General features: G+C 38.7%; 2 protein-coding genes across 2 annotated transcripts; one reads left to right on the top strand and one right to left on the bottom strand.

Annotated features, from left to right (window-relative positions):
- The first annotated feature begins 2324 nt into the window (after positions 1-2324).
- Positions 2325-11926, top strand: LOC105441317. The gene is made up of 4 exons (XM_030991362.1): positions 2325-2889; positions 3349-3670; positions 9516-10198; positions 10801-11926. The coding sequence occupies exons 1-4, from the start codon at positions 2353-2355 to the stop codon at positions 11257-11259; spliced, it is 2001 nt and encodes a 666-aa protein (XP_030847222.1). The 5' UTR covers positions 2325-2352; the 3' UTR covers positions 11260-11926.
- Positions 11927-12991: 1065 nt separating this feature from the next.
- Positions 12992-22168, bottom strand: LOC105441797 (probable palmitoyltransferase ZDHHC4). The gene is made up of 6 exons (XM_030991359.1): positions 22092-22168; positions 20279-20473; positions 19682-19767; positions 18508-18812; positions 14755-14999; positions 12992-13505 (listed from the first exon to the last, which is right to left on the bottom strand). The coding sequence occupies exons 2-6, from the start codon at positions 20405-20407 to the stop codon at positions 13167-13169; spliced, it is 1104 nt and encodes a 367-aa protein (XP_030847219.1). The 5' UTR covers positions 20408-20473; positions 22092-22168; the 3' UTR covers positions 12992-13166.
- Positions 22169-23085: the final 917 nt, after the last annotated feature.

Here is a 23085-nt window from a genome sequence, read left to right as displayed (position 1 = left end):
TTGTAGATTTCCTACAACAAAAAAACATACTACAGATAGAGTGGAATTATGAGGGTGGGGCACGCTACTGAAAGTAACTATTTTCATGACTAAATTCAAGAACCGACATAAAATAGAGCCAGACCAAAAGTCAAGATTCAGTTTACATAATTTATATTACAAAAAATAAGAGAAAACAAAATATGGACATGGACCTTCTAGCTTACGTTAATGTATTATTAAAGGGAAATCCAACCTTAGTAGACAACTATATCTATGAAAAAAAGCAGAAAAATCAGACAAGCAGACGGGTGACGGCGTTTAATGAAATTAGACAAAATACAATGTAGGAACAAAGTTATGAAGTTTTGATATCTGTATTCACTATAGAGCACTTCAATTTGGCAGAGTTGGTAATGTTGCTGTGACGTAGTGACCGACAAATTGAAAAACAGACAAACTTACGTAAATTGCATTTTCCCCCTCGAATTTATCGTATTGCTCTGGAGAGTCTGCTTCTTTTTGTATGATCTATAATAATGTCCTTTTTCGAGTAGTGCCCCAAGGAAGAAGGCACTTATTAAAGATCATATAAACAGACATTAATTATATTGTTTAACGCAACAAACGGAAGAGTTGCCCCCGACTACGTCACAATCCACTGACCACATTGGTAATATGAAATTCGCAAAGAATTATTGATCTCATATTTCAATCATAACTCTATGTTTCTCGTCCGATTTCTTTCAAACTTTCGCCTTTCTGTCTCTCTTATTTGTCTGCTTCCATACAAATGAACTTATTGCAAAGGTTTGATTGCCATTAATGTTTACCCCTCCACGGCTCCACCCCCTCTTTTCCTCTCTCTCTCCCTCTCTCTCTCTATCTCTCTCTCTCTCTCTCTCTCTCCTATACAAAACCAAGTAGATTACCTAATGTCAGGTACAAACGTAACAAGTGCACAACTAAAGTTTAAAGAAATTAAAAGAAAATGAAATTTTAAAAAAGGCTTGAAAAATTGCAGATAATAACAATACGGTGTAAAGGGGGAGGGCCGGAGGGGTGGCACATTTTGAGACGTGTGTTCTAAAGGTATGCCACTTTAGTTTCAAAGGGGGTGCATGGGCCGCTTGTATTTCCCTTTACGCCCATCACCTCCCTCTGAATGGTGCTTACGTTGGACAAGTGTCAAGCAATTATTAATGACCCTCGATCTAGTGAAACTCTTGCTCCCCTCCCCATTGGTTATGTTTCTGTTTCTGTTTCGGTTGCGTCGGTATACTCAGGGTTAACTGTACTTCACCAACGTTTTGATTTGTATGGTCTCATAATGCTAAGGCTTATTGAATAAAAGTAAAATAAAATTATTGAATGCCACCCATATAACAGAAATATCCCTCACCCACACCTTTTCTCTCTCTCTCTCTCTCTCTCTTTCTCTCTCCCCCCCTCTCTCTCTCTCTCTCTCTCTGAGTTATAGCCAATCACCCAATCATCACATAATCATTTGATGATTTTTAATGTAGCCCCCACCCCCCTCCGAAAAAAATTGATCCCGCGAGTGATTGCGCAAAGTACAATGTTCTGAGATTTATGGAGAGTTTCAAAAAACATGACATTCATCCGTTTTACATCTTCCGTGAAAGACATGCTTGGCAGGTATAATGTTTCCATATTCATTCCATATCCAACACGATCGACCTTTATTATTTTTGTTGTGGATGCCCGTTTCTCAGATTTCATCTTTTCCTTAATTGCTTCGACAAAATTATATTAGATTTACAGAATCAGAGTGCCTCTACCTCAATCTGTCGTCTAATAATGTTTTTGTTTTGTTCTATAAACAGGAATAACCGAAAATCCTCGTTACCAAATAAATCTAGGATGGATCAAGAATCCCTCACTGATACAGAAAAACAACTTAGAAATGGAGCCATTCCTAAACGCAAAAGCACGTCCAAACATGTCTTCGAGGACGGATGCATCACTAGAGAAAGTAGCCTTGATGGAAGGAAAGAAATTGATGTGCAAAGGTACGACGTCGATGCGAGTCAAAGATTGGACCGCATCAATGGTCTTTACAAATATGGTGAAAGTTCGAAACCTGGTGAGATTATTACCTCTAGCAGCATTGCTGATAGTGGCGTATTCATCGACGTGGCATTAAGCAATAAACTTGAAATGGAGAGCCTCCCGAGCCCGATTGCTCCACATGTTCACAGAATTGGAAGCGACGATTGGATTAACAACCAGGAGACTTTTGTCAATCCTGAATACATTAAACGCCGTCGTAGGGAAAGTGACAAAGAGGACAAGATTGAGACGAGTGCTGTCTTCTGTCGTTATGACTACTTGACTAGGGACACACAATTGATGGGTTTCAGGAAAGGTTCGAGGAGAAGTGAAGACAAAATGGGTGCCAATCAAAGACATGGAGTTCAAGTGGGGTATGGGAGTATTGGCGAGGAAGTCCGGAGGGGGTCCCCCGACAGAGGTAGATCTAAGGACGTGGATAGTGGTGAGATTTTCAAGACGGAATCTAGAATAAAGGTGGATCGACGTCATAGCCATAGGGAGGAAGAAGAGGAAGGAGGCATTGGGGATGGAGTACGACGTTCCACCAGACCGGAAACGCCTGGGCAAGCCGACGGAAAGCCTCGCGGACAGCCAAGATCACAAAGTGGCAGAATCGGAATGGGCAATGGTAGCAGGACCAGGAGTGACAGTAGTGGGTCATTAAAGAGACAGCGGAGTCGGGTGGAGACACAAGCTACGACAAACGGAATTATGAAAAAGTGGCCCCCGTTCCTCTGGATCATGTTCAAGTTCCTGGGATTGTTTTGGGCCAGACCTGTGATCAAGGAGAGGTATTGCCATCAGTGCTACCGTAAAAAACAGGAGGAAGAGCAGGTAATTATGATCTATCTGGTTAGGTGGTGATCCCGGGTGGTGATTATGTAAAGTACAAGTACAAAATGTCAAGTACAAGTACAACAAAACACGATAGCAATGACTTTCAAGAAATAAACTTGAGGGCAGGTCCCATACTCAATCGCATTGCCTACAGAAATCATGTTCAGATTATGCAATGCAATATTACATATTCTGTCAATGTCACGTTCATATATCTTAAAAATCGATGCCCAAGGCTATTGAAATTCCCCTGGCCTTACACTTTGAATGTCTTTGCAATTGTGTTGAAATTACTAGTTCAAATCATTTCATAATGGCATATATCTCTTAGCAATGCAACTTGGGTTACGTTTTCAAATCATTGTTACAGAATTGCTGTGCTAAATGCAAGCATTGTGCATCCATTATGTAGAAATTCAATGTCGATTTAAACCTTATCCCTTTCTGGACCATTAGAAACTCGTTCCCTCGAGACACTTCTCCTACCTCCATACGCCAGAGATCGGCATCGATGACTCGGACATTGTTGACAACCTTAGGCCATCTTACTTGTACCAGGAGCACAACGCTTCGGGATCAGGCGAATCGAATCCTTTGCTCATTGGCAACATCCAGGTCGACTACCGAGTCGTTAACGGTTCAGGATACTGCGTCAATGAACACACTCATGGTAACGAGGAGGAGGTGGAGAAGGAAAAGAGTGAGCGATGCAGGGTTTGTGATGCGTTGTGGTGGACTGGAAAGGGACAATACTTGAAGTACACCGACACATCAATTGGTGAGTGCATAGTAATTATGAACACCATCTCATTTTACAAACATATGTACAAATGAAGCATCATCACTTTTGTTCTATTGTTAACACAAGAGCCTTTCCAAGAAATCAAGTGAGCAACCAAAGATGGACATGGATATTGAAGTTGATTTCATTGAAAAATCTTGATATACCGGTAGTGTTCATTGCCCTGCCCTTGTAACTTTTCCTTGCCTCCTTAGTCTGCCGACTTCCCCCTCCCCCTTTTCCCCTTCTCACCTTTTCCCCTTCTCACCTTTTAACTACTGATATTGCAATATAATGTTGTACTTGAAATTATTCACAGAGCTATGTTATTGTTTAGTTATTTTTTTGTTTTTAAAAGAAACATTGTTTGAAGTCAATGTAAAGAAAACACATGTCCATTAATTTAACAGTGAATATTTACAATGATTTTACCTAATTCTCCCATTTTTTTCAATATTCACATGTATTTCTGAAGCTTGCTGCCCTAGACACATCGGTCATACTTGATTGATATATTGATTCCATTTTATCATAGCCAAAATAATACGGTCCTTTACCTTTAAATTATGGAGGAAATGGCATTCAAATTCCCAAGAAACTATATACGGATACTTTGTTTCAATGGGTGATGAAAACTGTCATAATGGCTTATTTATAGTTGTTTATTTCATTTAATGTTTCGATTATTATTAAACTACACCTTTATATGAAAGCATTATGCAAGCAGGATCAGGAAAGGTATGGTATCGAGAGGAGCTGGCAAAGTATCAACACAGCACCACGGCAAATGTGCAAACATAGTATACAGTGCATATAGTGCTTGGACTGAAAATTGCTCTCACGGATATTTGTTTAATGTAATATGATTATATGTTCAGATACGGAATAATTAGTGTAAATGGAAGAAATTATCAAGACAAAAAGGTGTGCAACTAACAATGAGGAAGGAAACAGAATAAATGAGGAAATAGGTCATTATCATAGATTGTTATTATACAAATTATCATGATCAGCGTCTCTATCTTTATCATCTACCTATGGGTTCCCTCGAGGGAACGGGTTTCTCAATACCACTCTCCACCAAACAATATCTATAGCAAACTCCAAATTAACCATTCTTCCATCTCGAAGCAATCTCTTAATATTATTTGTATTTCATGTTTGGTATGCAATGCATAAGAAAAAGAAAACTAAGAATTGGTTGTACATTTAATTGATAGGGAACATATTCATCATCACAACTACTACTACTATTATTATTATTTTGTATAAATGTTTTCATGCATGCTGCATTTCCTTGTTGCAAATTGAAATCTAAAAGCATCAAGTATGTGTCAAGTAACTACATGCATCAAAATCTGTAACACATGAACTGGCCTAGAAAGGATCACTTGGGGACAAGCCTCTATGCTGTATGTCTTTCTGTTCAGTGTAGTTCTTCCATCTTGCAACAACATAATAAACTAGATGAACTTCGACTGCGCACAGTCGAAAATGATGCCTCCGTCATAGAGCAATTTAACAAACCAAAACAGAAGAAATTTTTCAAATTCAAGTTCAATTGTAATCCATTAACAGGTTCTCAGAGTATCGTGATTACTCATATTATACAATATGACCCTTTGATCTTTGACCTCATGACCCTAAAATCTACTCAGTTCATTGGCTCTGCAAGATGTCCTGAGTAAAATAGTAATCCATCTGTCAGTTCTAATGAGAATGCGTTAAAAAGCTATTTTTGGATACATAATGAGCCCATGACCTTTGACCTTATGAACCAAGAATTTACTCAGTTCATTGGCTCTGGAAGATACATAAATAATCTAAGTCTGGCAGGAATCCATCAATCTGTTCTAATGATAATACGATCACAAGCTAATTTTGCATACATAATGAGCCTCATGACCTTTGACCTTGACCCCAAAATCTTATCAGTTCATTGGCTCTGCAAGTAACATACATGACCTAAGTTTGGCAGGAATCCATCAATCGCTTCTTCAGATAACGCGATCACGAGCTGTTTTTGCATACATAATGAGCCCTGAGACCTTTGACCTCGTGACCCCAAAATCTAATCAGTTCATTGGCTCTGCAAGATACATACATGACCAAAGTTTGGCAGGAATCCATGAATTGCTTCTTCAGATAATGCGATCACAAGCTGTTTTTACATACATAATGAGCCCTGTGACCTTTGACCTTGTGACCCCAAAATCTAATCAGTTCATCGGCTCTGCAAGATACATATATGACCAAAGTTTGGCAGGAATCCATCAATTAGTTCTTCAGATAACGCGATCACGAGAACGGACATACGGACGGACGGACGGACAACCCGAAAACATAATGCCTCCGGCTACTTCGTAACGGAGGCATAAAAACTTACAATAACACAATGAATCCATTTACCCAGTTTAGCCACATCAACATTACTACTGCTCTTCCTGGAGGCCCTGCAGATATAATGTGTTATTGCAATGAAGATCTTATATGCAGGGGCGTCGCTAGACCTTTTTCAGTGGGGGGGTGTAGAGGCCAACGATTACCGACAAAACTAGCCACCAATTACCGACAAAATTAAATTTCCAATATCTACAAATTCAACCCTACAAACCTGGGGCCGAAGGCTAAATTGTTTTTCCTATGGACTATTTATAGTACTTGCATATGCGCAAAATGGTCATTTTCCTCAAAGACATAAATATACGAATTATTTCTTCAATTTAGTCAGCATCATAGCTATACATTTTAATGCAGGCGCGGAGCTAGGATCTTATTTTGAGGGAGGGGCGGTAGTGATCAAGAGAATCACTTAAAAGCGCGCTCATTAGGGGGGTGTGGGTGATGGGCCTCCCGCGCGAAGCGCGGAAGCTTAGACGTTTCCTAAAATTATTAGGAAAAGAAGACGATTAATTGTACCGTTTTCGACTGGTAATCCTTGGTTGAATGAAGTCCCCCCCCCCCTCCCGCGCAAAGCGCGAAAGCTTTGACGTTTTATTAAATTATTATAAAAAAAGAAGACGATTTGCTGTACCGTTCTCGACTGTTTATCCTTTTCTGAATTCAGTATCCCCCCCTCCCGAGCAAAGCGCGGAAGCTTTGACATTTCATTAAATCATGAGAAAAAGCAGACGATTCGGTGTACTATTCTCGACTCTTAATCCTTATCTGAATGAAGCTTCCCCCTCCCGCGCGAAGCGCGAAAGTTTTGACGTTTCATTAAATTATTAGAGAAAGAAGACGATTCGTCGTACCGTTTTTGACTCTTAATAAGCCCTATTTATCTGAATTCAGTTTCCCCCTGTCGTGCAAAGCGCGAAAGCTTTGACGTTTCCTCATATCATTAGAGAAAGGACACGATTCGTTGTACCGTTTTCGACTCTATATAAGCCCTATTAATTTTGTCTGAATTCAGTTTCCCCCTCTCGCGCGAAGCGCGGAAGCTTTGACGTTTCCTTAAATTATTAGAGAAAGAACACGATTCGTTGTATCGTTTTCGACTCTAAATGAGCCCTATTAATTTTTGTCTGAATCCAGTTTCCCCCTCTCGCGCGAAGCGCGGAAGCCTTGACGTTTCCTTAAATTATTAGAGAAAGAACACGATTCATTGTACCGTTCTCGACTCTTATTAAGCCCTATTCATCTGAATCAATTTCCCCCACTCGCGCGAAGCGCGAAAGCTTTGACGTGTCCTTATATCATTAGAGAAAGGACACGATTCGTTGTACCGTTTTCGACTCTAAATAAGCTCTATTAATTTTGTCTGAATTCAGTTTCCCCCTCTCGCGCGAAGCGCGAAAGCTTTGACGTTTCCTCATATCATTAGAGAAAGGACACGATTCGTTGTACCGTTTTCGACTCTAAATAAGCCCTATTAATTTTGTCTGAATTCAGTTTCCCCCTCTCGCGCGAAGCGCGGAAGCTTTGACGATTCCTTAAATTATTAGAGAAAGAACACGATTCGTACTACTGCTTTTGACTCTAAATAAGCCCTATTGATTTTGTCTGAATCCAGTTTCCCCCTCTCGCGCGAAGCGCGGAAGCTTTGACGTTTCCTTAAATCTTTAGAGAAAGAAGACGATTCGTCGTACCGTTCTCGACTCGTCTAGATGAAGTTTTCCCCTTCCGCGCGAAGCGCGGAATTTATGGCGTTTCATCACAATATAGAGAAAGGAAGACGATTCCTCGTACCGTTTTCGAATCTTATTAAGCCCTCTTCATCTGAATTCAGTTAACCCCTCTCGCGCGAAGCGCGAAAGCTTTGACGTTTCCTCAAATTATTAGAGAAAGAACACGAATCGTTGTACCGTTTTCGACTCTAAATAAGCCCTATTAATTTTGTCTGAATTCAGTTTCCCCCTCTCGCACGAAGCGCGGAAGCTTTGACGTTTCCTTAAATCATAAGAGAGAGAAGACGATTCGTCGTACCGTTCTCGACTCGTCGAGATGAAGTTTTTCTCTTTTGGCGTTTCATCACAATATAGAGAAAGGAAGACGATTTCTCGTACCGTCTTCGAATCTTATTAAGCCCTATTCATCTGAATTCAGTTTCCCCCTTTGACGTTTCCTCAAATTATTAGAGAAAGAACACGATTCGTTGTACCGTTTTCGACTTTTAGTAAGCCCTATTTGTCTGAATTCAGTTTCCCACTTTCGCGCGAAGCGCGAAAGCTTTGACATTTCCTTACATTATTAGAGAAAGAAGACGATTCGTTGTACCGTTGTCGACTCGTCTAAATGAAGTTTCCCCTTCCGCGCGAAGCGCGGAATTTTTGGCGTTTCATCACAATATAAAGAAAGGAAGACGATTTGTCGTACCGTTGTTGACTCTTAAACCTTGTTTAAATTTAGTTTCCCCGAAAATTTTAAACCTCTGATTTCTTTAGCTGATATTATAGGAAAGTGAAACTTTGAGAAAATACAAGTATTGTAGTTGTAGTCACTCTCGAAGTCGTCACAGCGGATAAGAAGTCACAGTTCGTAGGGAAAAAAACTTGTCGGCCGACCGACAATATACATCTCACCGACTTCAAACTTCTGCATTGATAAATTATAGTACACGAGGATCGAGCAAGAATACCGACACAGCTGACCCGACACAGCAACATATTTACCCGTGTCTTTCTTGCTCCTTCGACGAGACGACTCCACCTAACATCCACCTTCTCTCTTTTACTCCCACTCCTCCACTCTCAGACTCTTACCTCCCCTCTCTCTCCTCTTTTTCATTCCCCATTTCTTTTGTTTCCCTTTCACTCTTTTTTCTTCTTTTTTTCCTTTTCTTTCTTTTCTTTCTTTTCCTTTCTTTCCTCTCCTCCCTCTTTTCTTTTTTTCTCTTTCTTTCTTCTCTTTTCTTTCCTTTTTTTCCTTTCTTTCCTTTCTTTTCCTCTCTTTCTTTTCTTTTCCTTTTTTTTTTTCTTTTCTTTCCCTTTCCCTCTCTTTTTCCCCTCTCTTTTTTTCCCTCTCTTTTTTTCCCCTCTCTTTTTTTCCCTCTCTTTTTTTTCCTCTCTTTTTTCCCCTCCCCCTTTTCTCTTTTTTCCCGACGGCAGCGCAATTTTACCGACAATATCCTGACAGGTGGGGGGGTGTCGCACCCCCCCCCACACCCCCCCTTTGGCGACGCCCCTGCTTATATGGTCCAACAAGCTGGGTGCCCCACACAGACTGGGACCACTTTCAATATCTTTATTAACTTTGGTCACCTAGTTCTAGGTCCCGTTGGCTGTTGAGCCCTGTTACCATGGTAGTTGCCATTGATGGCAAAGTTACCATCAATGGTAAGTTCTATGCAGCGGGGCCCAGATGTACAATCCAGAAGTTTTTGTTTGTTATCTTAATGCAGGTCTGAACTCCTGGAATCACCGTGGCAGCGGGATTCTTTCACTTGTCCTCCTCATAACTTACCTCTCTCTCATTCTCTATGACGCTGGCTATTATGCAAGCATCTATTGGGGCAAGAAGGAAGACCTCATCCGATACATCAGCTACATGGCATACCTCGTCTTTGCGGCAAGCGTCCCAGCAATCTGTCTCTTCGGCCTCCTTCGAAATGCTGTGACAAACCCTGCTCCACGTTTCACCCAGTGGCCGCGCGTCCTGGACATCAGATACGTGGTGCGTAGACTGCAGTATCTGGACCTTGCTGACCACGGGCTTCCTTGCAAGCCTTTCCTGGTGGCCTGCACGGTGTTCCCGCTCTTCATCGCCTTCTACAAATTCATGTTCTACACTGTCCTTCTGAAAGACAGCATATATGTTCATTTACACAGCTATTTGGCATGCATAATAGCTGCCATTGGTCTCACATTCTATGGTGTCTTCTCCTATTTCATATACCTCATGAGGATCTCGTTTGACTCTCATCTTAAACTTGACATTGAATTCATACGGAACCACGTTGGTCAGCTGGATGTTTGCCGGTCAAAGATGTCATCGACCGTGCAGGACTTCCTCAATCTGCGACAGCTGGCCAACGGATGGATGGTTATGGTGTTTGGGGTCATTACATGGGCACTTGCAACACAGGTAAGAAATGCACGACATTCAAGCAAACTTTGTAATATACTATTTATATTCAATAATATATATTTTTATGTCTATTCTGCAACTTGTTCTTCCAAGTCATTGATCTTATGAGCCACCAGTGATAAAACAAGCTTTTTAAAATAACAAAGGGACCTTACAGCAGCATAAAGGAGTGCCAAGTTGCATATGCTTGATGCAAAAACTGCATCCTTGTGGTAAAGCTGCTACCATTGGTTTAGGTGAATGCACCTCTAAAGGTTTGATACTGCACACTGAGACTTTGTCTCGGCTCCCCTTCTTCCTGATAGTATCGTTATCATGAGATGTCTAGTTAGTAAGCTCTTAATGAAATGGTTTAGGAAGATAAGAGACATCTCTGTAGCTGGTACATAAAAATATGCCGGTCTTGTCGCTGGTTTTGAGAAACGGGACCCTGTTCCATTTTAGTAAGTATTCCTGTGAAGAAAACGGCTAAATGTTTGTATTCCAGGTCAATTGATGTGGGTCAAATACCCTCACTTAACATTAATCTTAAAAGTCATTATTTTCAATTCCTTTTCAGCCAATACTGTTACTGTTACGTCCATTCCCTTTCAAAACAGATAACATGGAACTACATGTTGTTCAGTGGCCTCTACTTGGGTCACGGCGGCTCTTTCTCCACGCATTCTTGGACCATCCAGATGTACATCAACGGCCTCATGGCGATGGAGAATGCCATGTTTTTCTTCTTCCCGTGCTTTGCCATCGGTGGCTTCAACATCAACATCGTCTGGATCCACTTCCATTACCGCCTGCTGGAGCTTCGGCGCGCCCGTCACGAGCGTTTCTGGTACCGCCTGCTGCAGTTCCTCAAGGAGCATGACCCCGTCAAAAGCTCCATGCGTGTCACCATGCTCTTCACCCTCATAAGTCTCTTCGTGGCACTCCAGTTTGGTGATCAGAACATCTATTACTTTTACAACAACATTACCGCCTCTGATATCGGACCTGATCACCCCGCCGGCATCTCCGCCGCTCAGGATGAAAGTGGAAACTTTCCACCTTTGATTCTACACTAAACTTTCATCAGCTAAATAACTCATATTATTCACTGTGCATTTCTGGTTATATGCGACCCATATCATTTGCCGTAGTTGTAACGCTGCACTGCAGCACAACCTTTGACACATACATTCACAAGCAGACGACCTGGGCCATCACGACGACTAACTTTCGGAATTGCTTGATTCAGATGTTATATAAAACAAATAATGAATGTTTTTTATTTGATCAAAAGTGTGAATATTTTCATTCGTTCAATAGTGCGAAAATGTTCATTCTTTGAGAGATTAACGTTCTATTAAACTCATAAACATTCATTATTTGTATACTATTCAGTGATAAAAACCTAGAGAATCATAACACATGCATGCAAAGATGAGGCTTTCACATTTGTATAATTTAATAACAAAGTCAAAAGAAGAATATATTTACAAAAATAATACATGTACTAATTATGAACATTAAATTAAAAATTGTTAATTTGTGAACAAGTTAAGATTATCAATTAACACTGTCTAATATTCAGCCACTAAATGTACAAAGACCATGGCATATTGCACTGTATATTCAATAGGCCTTTGGCTGCTCTGAAGTGTGAGATGAGACTCAAATTCATTATTTCTTTTTGGATTGTTGTTCTACTTTAAAGGTACTATGTCCCATTTGCAGGTCAAAAAAATGAAAAAGTTAAATTCCAACTGCATTTGAAAGATAATACTTATTTAGAACTTCCCTAAAAAAGGTGGGGCTTGAAAATGTCTTCAAGTGGGAAAATAATGACTATTAGTTGTAAAGTAATAGGCTTGATTTTCAGACAATTGTACCGAATGGTCATACGTTTTATGCTGCGCAAAGATTCAATCAGTTTAATCTTGGCCATCACAAGAAGTGGGTTATTGATGTAGACAAATGCTCATGTACCCTTTACAACTCTTTTCATGTATGTTATTACCAAAGAAGAAAAAAAGCCAGTCAGTCACTCAATAGTGTCTGACAGTGAAGTCTAGCAAGTAAACGGGTTTCCTTGCATAATTTGAATATAAGGACACTGCTATCGTTTAAATTTCACAGATAGGACATACATGACATATTCATAATTCCTGCAAAGTTCTACAGAATTTGAGGTTGGTTGCAAAAGGGACATAGTACCTTTTGGCAATAGTCCAAAAATTCTAAATGAATTTTGATGGTTGAAATGTAGGCCTAATAGTCACATTTCTTTCAACTTGTTTTTGTTTGCAAGCAATATTTAGATGTTATCATTATACGTGTATAGTTCCTTTTATTTGTATTTATATATATTTCTAGAATATTGTGTTTATTTTGTATTGTATGATGTTTGTAATGTTTTAAATTCTGTAAATTCATTTGATTTGTAATTTAGCCTTTGGCAACATTGAGTGAATAAAATATCTGGAATTGAATCGAAATAGCTTTTCATGAGTTATGGCTATACTAGACAAGGCTCCACTATCAGTTTTATGGGTGGGTCATCATCATTGTAAAGATAATATTTAGAAAAACAAAAATGTGTCAAATCCGGTATCAAATATTATCAGTTATAGAGGTCGGCCACTTTGGTCTCGTAGAGGGTAGGATCAGTAATGAGCAAAAGGACACAGGGAAATAGCCTATAAGTTTGGTGATGTTTAGAAGGGCACTGCCAGCAGTGGTTTGGTCACCACTGCAAAATGCCATGCAGCCTATTTTATCATTGGAAATATCACACAGTCAAAGCCGAGTCAGTAGGTTTATCATTTTTGTTATGTTTAATTTAAAGTAATGGAATGTACATGTAAATATCATAACCTGTAGTTCAAAGACATCATGTTTAAATAAAGCTAGTACAACTGTCGTTAAAAGTTAGGCAGGGATGTAAATAATATTTATTTGTTAAAAATCTATTAAACATCCCCCTAAATTGTCATCTGTTGCTAACTGGAAAAAGAATTTCGTATAAATTCCAAACAAAACCTTTATTGTATATATTTTTGCACAGAGGAATAACATCTGCCTGCCTGCTATGATTTCGCTTGGAGTGTGAGTTTTTGTGCTGGCTCACCGTCTTGGCATTTCTGCTTGATGAGCAATTGCAGTGTTGGCGAATTTCCTGTACTGCCTGAGATCGCTTGTATCGCTCGTTGGTGGTTTGGTTCGTCAAAGCTAGGTAGACGTGGTAGAACATGAATGCTGCCACCAGGAGGCTGAGAAGTGCCAGTGACATCATGATGAACACAGGCATGGGTCTTTCCATAAAGAGATGCTGTTGAAATATCCACACATAAATAAAATATAAAGAAGCTGAAAAGCTTACAAACAGGCATATCCCAAGTCTATCCCTTTTACTTGGAGAAGGATTGTTTTTAAAGCCTATCTTTTCTAGTTTGGCCAGGAGGGATTAGCCCTTCCTGCATGGTCACTGACAGGTGGTTATCGCATCAAATCAGCTCTCAATTAACATAAGAAAAAGAGGATCATGGGGGATCAACGGTACTGCTTAGGCATTTTAGGCTATATAGAGGGCGCAAGTAGCTACAAGTAGTGCAGTCCTGCTTTAATATGCCACACAAATAATATCCTTGCGCCACATTGCATAAAGGGATAGATATACCAATTATTAAGTGCATGTTTCCAGGGCAAAACTAATCTATACAGGTTTTAAAAGGATTGTCATATGGCTAATGTGCAAAATTAGGGGGGGGGGGCACTAATTTTTTTTTCTTTTCATTTTGCCCCCTGACATTTCAAACAAGCGCCAACAAATATTTTGTTTTTTGAGGGGAGGGGGGGGGGGGGGGTAGAAAGCACTATCAAAAAATCTACTAAATCATTTTGCCCCCGACATTAATTTTTTTTTTTTTTTTTTGGGGGGGGGGGGATTTAAACCCCTCCCCCCCCCCCCCCCCCCCCCCCCCCCCCACCGTAGATCCACCCCTGGAAAGACAAGCTTTTCTTAGATCTAAGGTATCACATGTAAAAATGTCATGGTTAAATTTGAGTGGTTAAAACTGCCTGTAGCACTGAAAAGTTTAGATCATAGTCATTAATTAGGGCATACAGTTATGCAGTAATAGCTATAAAGATGTCACTGTAGCTGCCCTCTTGTGCCCACTAGGTATGTCTTCATTAGCTCGAGATTGCCAAATAGCCTGCTATTTCTGATTTGGAAATAATCCGGAAGTTAAAAATCACGTCCTCATCAGCTCGGGACTCGACCTTGAAACTTGAAACTCAAGCTCAGAAAATTAGCTTGAGATATTCGCACTAGTGCGAGTTTTCGGGCTGGTGAAGACGCATCGGACAAATAGCAGGATATTTTGCAAACTAGCCCAAGATATCTTGGGATGATTATCTCGACCAAATATCCCCCTCATTGCAACTGCGGGCTGGTTAATTTGTGATCGGGATAGTTAAAATAGCGGGTTATTTGGTTATTATCTCAAAGCTGATTGAAGACATACCCACTGTAGTTGCATTCTTGTGTCTACTGAGCTACAGAGCAGGGAACTCACCTGTGCTGCAACTCTCAAGGTGACTGGCCAGAGCTTCCCATCAGGTCCGACATAGCTGGCCTCCAGCAAACCAGACACCTGGGCAAACAGGCTCAGGGTAGATAGGATGCTGTAAGAAACGAAACCCGTCCCCAAACACAGAGACGTGACGAGAGCAAGAAAGTAGCGGTGGTTGAATCCCCCAATGCAGTTGTTTAGCCACGTGCAGTGGTGATCAAAGCGGTACACACAGTGGTTGCATGTTCCTGAAAGATATGCAAATATGACCATATATGAGTACATAAATATATGTGTATATATATATGTGGAGCCCCACAGAATACCCCCCCCCCTATTTTTTGTATATCTTTGACTATGTATGTATGACACAAGTATATTTCTAGCCCCCATTTAGTCCCTCCTCTTAGTTAATTAGGTACCCCCTCCTGCGAGAGTGGCCTCACCCACAACTAACCTAAACACACCAGCTGGGATACCAGGAGTGGCTTCTCACTTTGTTTTGCCATGCATCCTAGTCAACACCTTTCTTATTTTGTCTTCCTTTCATAGGTAAGAAAGAATCTCTTATTATTCAATTGTGTTATATTCTTGTTCTTCATAATATGTGTATTTCTAAACTATTATAACTTCACTATTCATATATCTTGTATTACTGTATAAAAAGAGATATTAATGGTCTTTGGCTATGAGATGTTGGATTATATGACATGTGGACTATGGGTGGAAATATAAGAAATGCCATGTGGGAAGAGATGCCATGTGGGGAGAGATAATGTCATTGATGAACATAGTAATCACTTGTAGAAATGATAGGAAACTATTACTGTGTGTATGTGAGATTGATGATTATGTTGTTTGACTTAGACAACATTTTAAGTAAGTTTTGAGAAGAGAATATACTTTATTACTGTCAGTATATTTGTCTTTTGCTCGATATTCATGTGTATGTATATATATATTCTTAGCCAAGGACATGTGCCATTTACTATGCATTATGCCAAAGCACATTGTTATATATTATAGTTTGGTTAGATACAGTTTTGATAGCGAAATGAGTGGTTCAAGTCCAGATTATCTTTAACTTACAGTATTATGGTATGAGTGAGTGTGTACGCACCATGTGTACAATACTAGTGTGTTATTAGGATATGGCAGTGCGTTCAATGTGAACACAACTTCTTATCAGAGTTCTTAATCCCCTCTCCCCCCAAGCTTGACCATCCACTGCAATGCATTACACGCACACAGTGTAGATAGAGTATATGCTATACCCAAATGCTATGTTGAGAAGTGTTAGAGATAGAATGTGTTTGTTTTTGACCCATGCTGGAAAATGGTATCTTAAGCGGGAATGAAAGTTTGGTAGAGTCAGCAAAATGAGAAGACAAAGGATTTGAGTTGGGGAATACACTTGTTGAGAAACACATGGTCAAATTGTCTAATAGTTAGCTAGTGATGGATGGGTTGATGAAATATTGTAGTATGAAGACTTGCATAATCACTGTCTGGAATTCATTGTATTATATTGTTAGGAATGATAATTCAGGTTAAATGTTATTGGGAATTACTCTCTATCTCTCCCTCTCTCTCTCTCTCCCCCTCTCTCTTTATATTCTCTCCCTCTCTCCCTCTCTTTCTCTCTCTCTCTCTCTCGGTATGGTTCACCCTTTCTCTTTCACTCTCACTTTGCTTTGTATATAACCATGAAATGAATATACATGTATTTAGTAAAACTATTGGTTGTTGTTTAGAATTAGAATATGAACTGTATGTGAAGATGAGATTATACAATACGAGGAATTCGTAATATTGGTTGTAAGTTTGTTAGAGCTATTAGTACAGACTGCAGACTAAGACTATTTGCCAGTGCTGTGAATATTGAAAGGAGTTATAAGTTGTTGAATGTATCTTTTCAAGCTCAGTAGTCTCGCTGAAAAGGCAGTATTAGATCAAAGTGATGCAGATGCCTATTGGAAAATACATGAGCTAGTTAAGAAAGAGTTATGAGTTTATTCAGTATTAATGTAAATGCCTGAGACAAGAAAGTAACTTGTGAATTTAGGGATTAGTGGAGACTGAGAGTAGAATTACATTCTAAGGGTCTATGTGCACAAGGGATCCTCAGTCTTGGAGCGTAAAGAGTAGAAAGCTTATTAGGCAATAGTATAGGGATGATTATGCCAACATTCTTGTATTAGGTCTATATATGTGATTTCTTGAAAGAGACGCTAAGTGAAGAGTTATATGATTAGAAGCTAAAGTAGATTGACTGATACCGCAATGTTATAGACATTTGATAAGGGTTAAGTTATTTATTAGTAGCGAAGTTATGATTATGAGAACGATGAAGAGTGATATGAATAAAGCATGGAAGTAAGGATAGTTTCGTTTAGAGATAGAAATGTAATGAATCTTTCCCGGTTGATGTTCCTAGTGAGATAGTAAGAGAACACTGAGAGCTAATTAATTCAATGAATGCGAACAGGTAGATTTATTTGTGTTTAATACTTGAAGAGTATTGTTATGCCATTTGATCGTATATATGTTATTGTAAGAAAAGACTGTTATTGTAGAAGATTAAGTAATAAAGACTTTGTTTTGCCATGCATCCTAGTCAACACCTTTCTTATTTTGTCTTCCTTTCATAGGTATGCCCCCTCCCTCGGGGTGTGGGCGCTACATATATATATATATCTATATTTTTAAAAGAACACATTAATGCATGCACATACCTGGTCCTCCACTTGTAGGGAGGAAGTTTTTATTTATTATTCTTCTATGCTCACAATTCCAAATCATTCAAAGTTCTTTACTTATTTCTGACATATAAAACGTTCAACAAGAAATTGTAGGAGTAGGGCAGGAATTTAAAGAAAAATTCTGACTTTATGACTTTATGAAACAAATTGGAAGTGTTTAGTTGAAAACAATGTGCAGCCCTGAGGCTGAAATGATTTGTTTAACAAGACTACTCAATTTCTACCACATCACTGTGGAAATACATAAAGTATTTTATCAAAATACAATGTGTTTAATGGCAGAATCTAAATAAGATTTTCCAATGGAAACCATTCAACTGAAGTAGGATTGTGAGGCGGCACATCATTTGTATTGATTCTTTCAAAACCACATACATATGTAGTGACAATACTTTCTTTTGAAAGAACAACTCTTTTTCAGCAAACACTTTTCATGTAGAGGCCTACATGTATATGCAACCAGCCTTTACTCTTTATATTCAAATCAACTTGGAAGTTGGCTGGACTTGCCCTTAATAACTACACTGTACCTTTAAGTATAGGAATTGTGTCTATGTAAATATTCATTTGTCAATGTGTGTTGGTACTTCTTCAATATCAATGTGATTGATTTGTTTTTATTGGACATAAACTAACCAAAAAAAAGACATTTCTGTCAAGGATTTAGAACATAAACTAACCAAAACAAAAACATTTCTATCAAGGATTTAGAACTCTGATGGGGCGTTTTCTTTTGATGGAATTTAAACTTACTGGTAAACGTCATGAATATTTCTAAACAAGTTATATTGTTCAATTATAATATAACTGCACTTTGCCAATTTCCAGGGGATATTAAAAGAATTATGAATTAAATTTGAAATGATCATTTGCGTGCAAATTTCTCTTAAAACTGGTTACAATCATCTAATCTTTAAATTTACATTGTTTTAAAGATTTCTTTAAACTGTCCTTAGAACAAGATACCTTTTCCACACCCCAGTTTTAATCTTACCACAGTGCTTTGATCTGGCTGGCTTTTCAAATTTACAAGTCCGGCACTCTGCACCCCTGTGATACAACACACAGTCCATGTCATACACATCTCTGAATCGATGCAGCGTCTCTATGGTGATGACCCCTGGGTCACTCTTGCAGCAGATGATAAAAAGGACTAAGCATGATGTAAACCAGAAGTAGGAGACGAAGATGATCCAGGCAGGATTACCCACTGCCAGAGCAAGCGGAAGCACGTCAACCGTGTAGTAGTACAGCGCAAGGAGGAGGACGATCACGTAGAAGTATTGGAAAAAAGGGTTTCTGAAAAGGTATAGATGAAATGAGAATTCATGGAGTCAAAGTTTGCTATTAATAATAATAATAATAATACTCAGTTTTTATATAGCGCTTATTAGAATCACTAAGCGCTTCCAAACTTGGAGATTATTACCCCGGCTTTAGCTGTGCTGCCATTGCGGCGCTCTAGCATTTCAAAGAATTAATTCCTACCAGGTACCCATTTACATCACCTGGGTTGAGTATGGCAAATGTAGATCAATGTCTTGCCAAAGGATATATTCTAATGTGAATTTTTGTTCATGCTTCAAGTTAGCATTACTTGAATTGTGTTCATAAAATTAGGCTGTCTACAGTGCAATACCCATTTCTTGCCACATCAAGTAGGCACATGCCAAATGGCTGGCAAACCATCAATAGAAATTTAGTAAGGAACTCTGCTTCTCTTTTCAAGATTTCCGTACGTTCTGTACAGATGCCAGATTTCCTTATTCCCCAAATGAGCCTTATTTGTCCCCCCCCCCCCATCTATAGTACATGTTATATGAACTTTGATAGACAATTATACCACTCCTGTCTTCTTGAATAAAATTGAGCTGAAAATGTGGTTTCTTTTGGAAAATATGTAACACTATATTTGATGTTATGTAGCATCATTCACCCAAAAGCCAACAGCAAACTACATCACTGGTAGTCTGCCCCGTCAAATGTAGGCCCCTTTAAAGGAAATAGACATACATCTTTCAGTTTCTTCCTGGACATGTTGATATCCATGACGTTTCTTTTACATAAGAAGTCCCTACTAGTTCTTTACATGGATAATCTGAATTCATTGATGTACCTCTAGTTTTCTTTTTCATTTTTATATGACTGAAATCAAAACTCAAACTGACCTCTCATGAATAAGGTAGTTGATGAACCTGTTAACCAATCTTTGGACAGCTCTAGGGAGGAGATTTCTGTGCACCCATTTCACCGTCTGCGGAGAAAAATCAATTGCAAAGTCCTATCCGGTTGACTTTACTTTTTTTCTCTCTTGATAATACAGGATCACCCAGTTTAGATTGGCAATAAATTAATATGCTATATCAAATGAATACAAGATGAAATCTAGAATCCATGATCAGTTATATATAATCTCTTTTCTACATCTTCACACATATTACATACAGAAATATTTTTCAGATTCATTTAATTTGTATTGGCTTTTAAGCTGAATAAAAGAAAACTAATTATGAACTTATGAATTACTCCAAGAATGAAAAAATAAATTAAGTATTGAAAGATATTAAATATAATTTAGATCAATAGATCACCATCTAAAATGCATTATTTCCATCGCTTGTTTTGGGGGTACCCTCATCTTGTGGGATGACAGGGGACCTCAAGTAAAGATTTCTTTCAGATTTTCCTATTTCAAAATCCAAGAAATCATGAAGATACTCTTTTAGTTTTTATTCTTAAAAAAGAAGTTGAAGAGGCATTGGTACCTGCAGAAGGCCTTGTCTTATTTTGCCGATTACACCGTTACGATGAAAGTTGCTGTCGCCAAGCAAGAGAATGTAGGAAAATGAACCAAACGTCACTCCGTATGCTATCATAAGTATCAAGAAATCCATTATGATAAATGATCAAGTTGGGGTCTGCTTCTTAAAAGATGAGTCGACTTCATATCCTCCTATAAACTGAGAAAAAACAGTAACAGAAAAAAAAGTAATAATGGACAAAGCTCAAATTGGGTTATTTTATGGACCCAAATACTCATTGCTGATTATGGGAACTGAACTCAATCATCATCTACTCATCTCTCACATCAAAACATAGCCAAAACAACAAAATTGTTTTGTCACACATGTGCAGTTGTGCACACAAAATACTAAATAGATTTTAGTCAATAGGTCACATTTTGCAGAATAAAAGCATGTTCTTTCATGTTTTTATCCTAACTTAGAAGTTAGACTCTAGAATCTAGAGTCCAACTCTAAATCTAATCTAGTCTAGAGGTCTAGATCTAGATCTACACTAGATCTAGGCATTTTGCATAATATTAATTAGTACTATATTTTAATGCTGGCCTAGGTTAGACCGAAAGCTTCAGTCTCTCTAATCGTCGGTTGTTCCACTGAGACTACGTCTGGCTCCACTAGACCTCCGATTACAGAGACTGAAGTCTGGGGACCTCTTTCTGTGAGGCACTGTACGGCACAAATGGTTCGGTTCGACCGGACCGCGATGAATGAGATATGCAACGAGATTTTCACTCTTTACATCCTCATAACTGCTGCAATTATAACACAAATTAAAAATAACATAGATCTATATATAGCTTATTTGACTTACGATAGCTTGCTCATTTAGATCCTAAATTAATGATTAATCCGAGAAAGTCTCGTCGTCAACATTATCCGTCTTGGTGTTAGTTGATGAATATTCATTTTTTCTTTTCGAACGTCCAATAGCTACCGTAGCTACGTACGAGTAAGCCCAGCTTGACCAACGGACTCCCACGAAACGAGTGCTCTGATTGGCCATTTGGCTATGTTTTGGTAGGTTGACCCGGAAATATTTTGGCCGCCGGGTCATGTAGCCCTATGTTCCGAGTGCATGAACGTTCGGAGATACAAATTGGATAATTCATATAAGTAAGTCCGTAAATTATCCATTTAATATTGAGTTATCAAATTTTGATAACTGTAATTAGGTCTAGGACAAATGACATACCGACCTAATTTACATCTGATTTAGAAATCAGGAAATTAGATCTTAATAAAGAAAATCGGGGAGAAAATGTCGTGGACGAAAATATGTACATATAGTAACATAGCCATCCCCACGGTACGAGATCTCTGGGTTGCCATCTGTATTGGGGAATGACAACAAATGTCAGTTTTATTAAAGAAATGACCCAAATCAGATGGTTATTGCTGTCTAGCCTAGGTCTACTATCTCATTGACAAGATAGGAGTAAGAAAAAACGTGAATTTTGAATATTTCAAGGAATTTCAAGCCAACATAACTCGCCGGCTTTGCATTGACTAAATCTATATGAAGAGCATGAGCTTCTTTTTCGAATTGAACATCTATGATCTACGCGATGTGTATAATTTAAGCCAACATGGCCTACAGTAGGTGGGACTACTAATTAAGGTTTGACAAACGACGTTAACCCCCAAAAAGTATCTAAGCAAATAATGTTTTCTCAAACGAAATGCATTTTACACATCCTGTAAATAATAAAACAATATTGGGCCCAATATTGAAATCATACATATGTCAAACACTCTTGCATCGTGAAATTATTACCTGTCTTTTGAACGATTGTGTTGTCAGTTTTTTATGGTATGCTAGCTTTGAAGAGACAAGTAACTCGTGCAATAATTATACCTTATACTACGGTCACAAAGGTTCGTATGAACGATAATTTCGTACTGTTTTTCCATTGTCTTCCCGAATTTCCATTGTCTGAAAACGTTCGTACGGCGTTCGTAGCAGTTCGTAATGGCATTTGTGACCGAGGCTAAACATGGAACCGGTTTATTCAAATTGTCTGCATACTTTTTAAACGAAGGTTTTTTAATAGTTTACCCGAGGCTATTGCCCGAAATTACAAAAAGTTAAGTATGCAGAATGGATTCCAAGCATTGTCGTTCATTCAATAATACAGGCTTATGGAATAACTCGTCACTAGAAAAGAAACATCCATAAAATGTAATACGTAACATATTACATTTATGGATTTTTCTTTTCTAGTCGTTAGGAAACTGGTCTATTGAGCAAGTAAGATGGAAATGAAAATAGGTGGAGGGGGGGGGGGGGCACGCCAGATCCATCTTACTAATTAATGACGAAATATTAACATGAGAAAAAAAATTGAGGGGGAAAAATATGTTTTTAACGGGTGATGATGGCCATAGTTCACAAATCTCCAACATATAAGGCCAGTGACGATGATGATGATAATAATGACAACTATCAGGGGCGTAATTCCCGGGGGATGGGGGGATGCATCCCCCCACCCTGAGATTACAAAAAAAAAAGAGAGAAAAAAAGGAAGAAGAAGAAGAAAAAAAATGTGAATGTTTCAATTTCAGCATAATGCATGAGAAATGAGTTTTTTTTTTGTATGTATGTATAACTGTATAGCCTACACGTATACAGTATGTCACGATCATTAAAAAGGGGAAGTCCACCCTGAAATTAAGTTAGTTTTAATAGAAGTAGAAAAATGAGAGAAACAAGTCAGTGAAAGTTTGAGCAAATTCCGATTAAAAATAAGGAAGTTAGGATTTTTGAAGTT

This window comes from Strongylocentrotus purpuratus, unplaced genomic scaffold, assembly GCF_000002235.5.
Source record: "Strongylocentrotus purpuratus isolate Spur 01 unplaced genomic scaffold, Spur_5.0 spur5_contig_845, whole genome shotgun sequence".
Lineage (NCBI taxonomy): Eukaryota > Metazoa > Echinodermata > Echinoidea > Camarodonta > Strongylocentrotidae > Strongylocentrotus > Strongylocentrotus purpuratus.
This window is presented reverse-complemented; position numbering and strand designations above follow the sequence as displayed.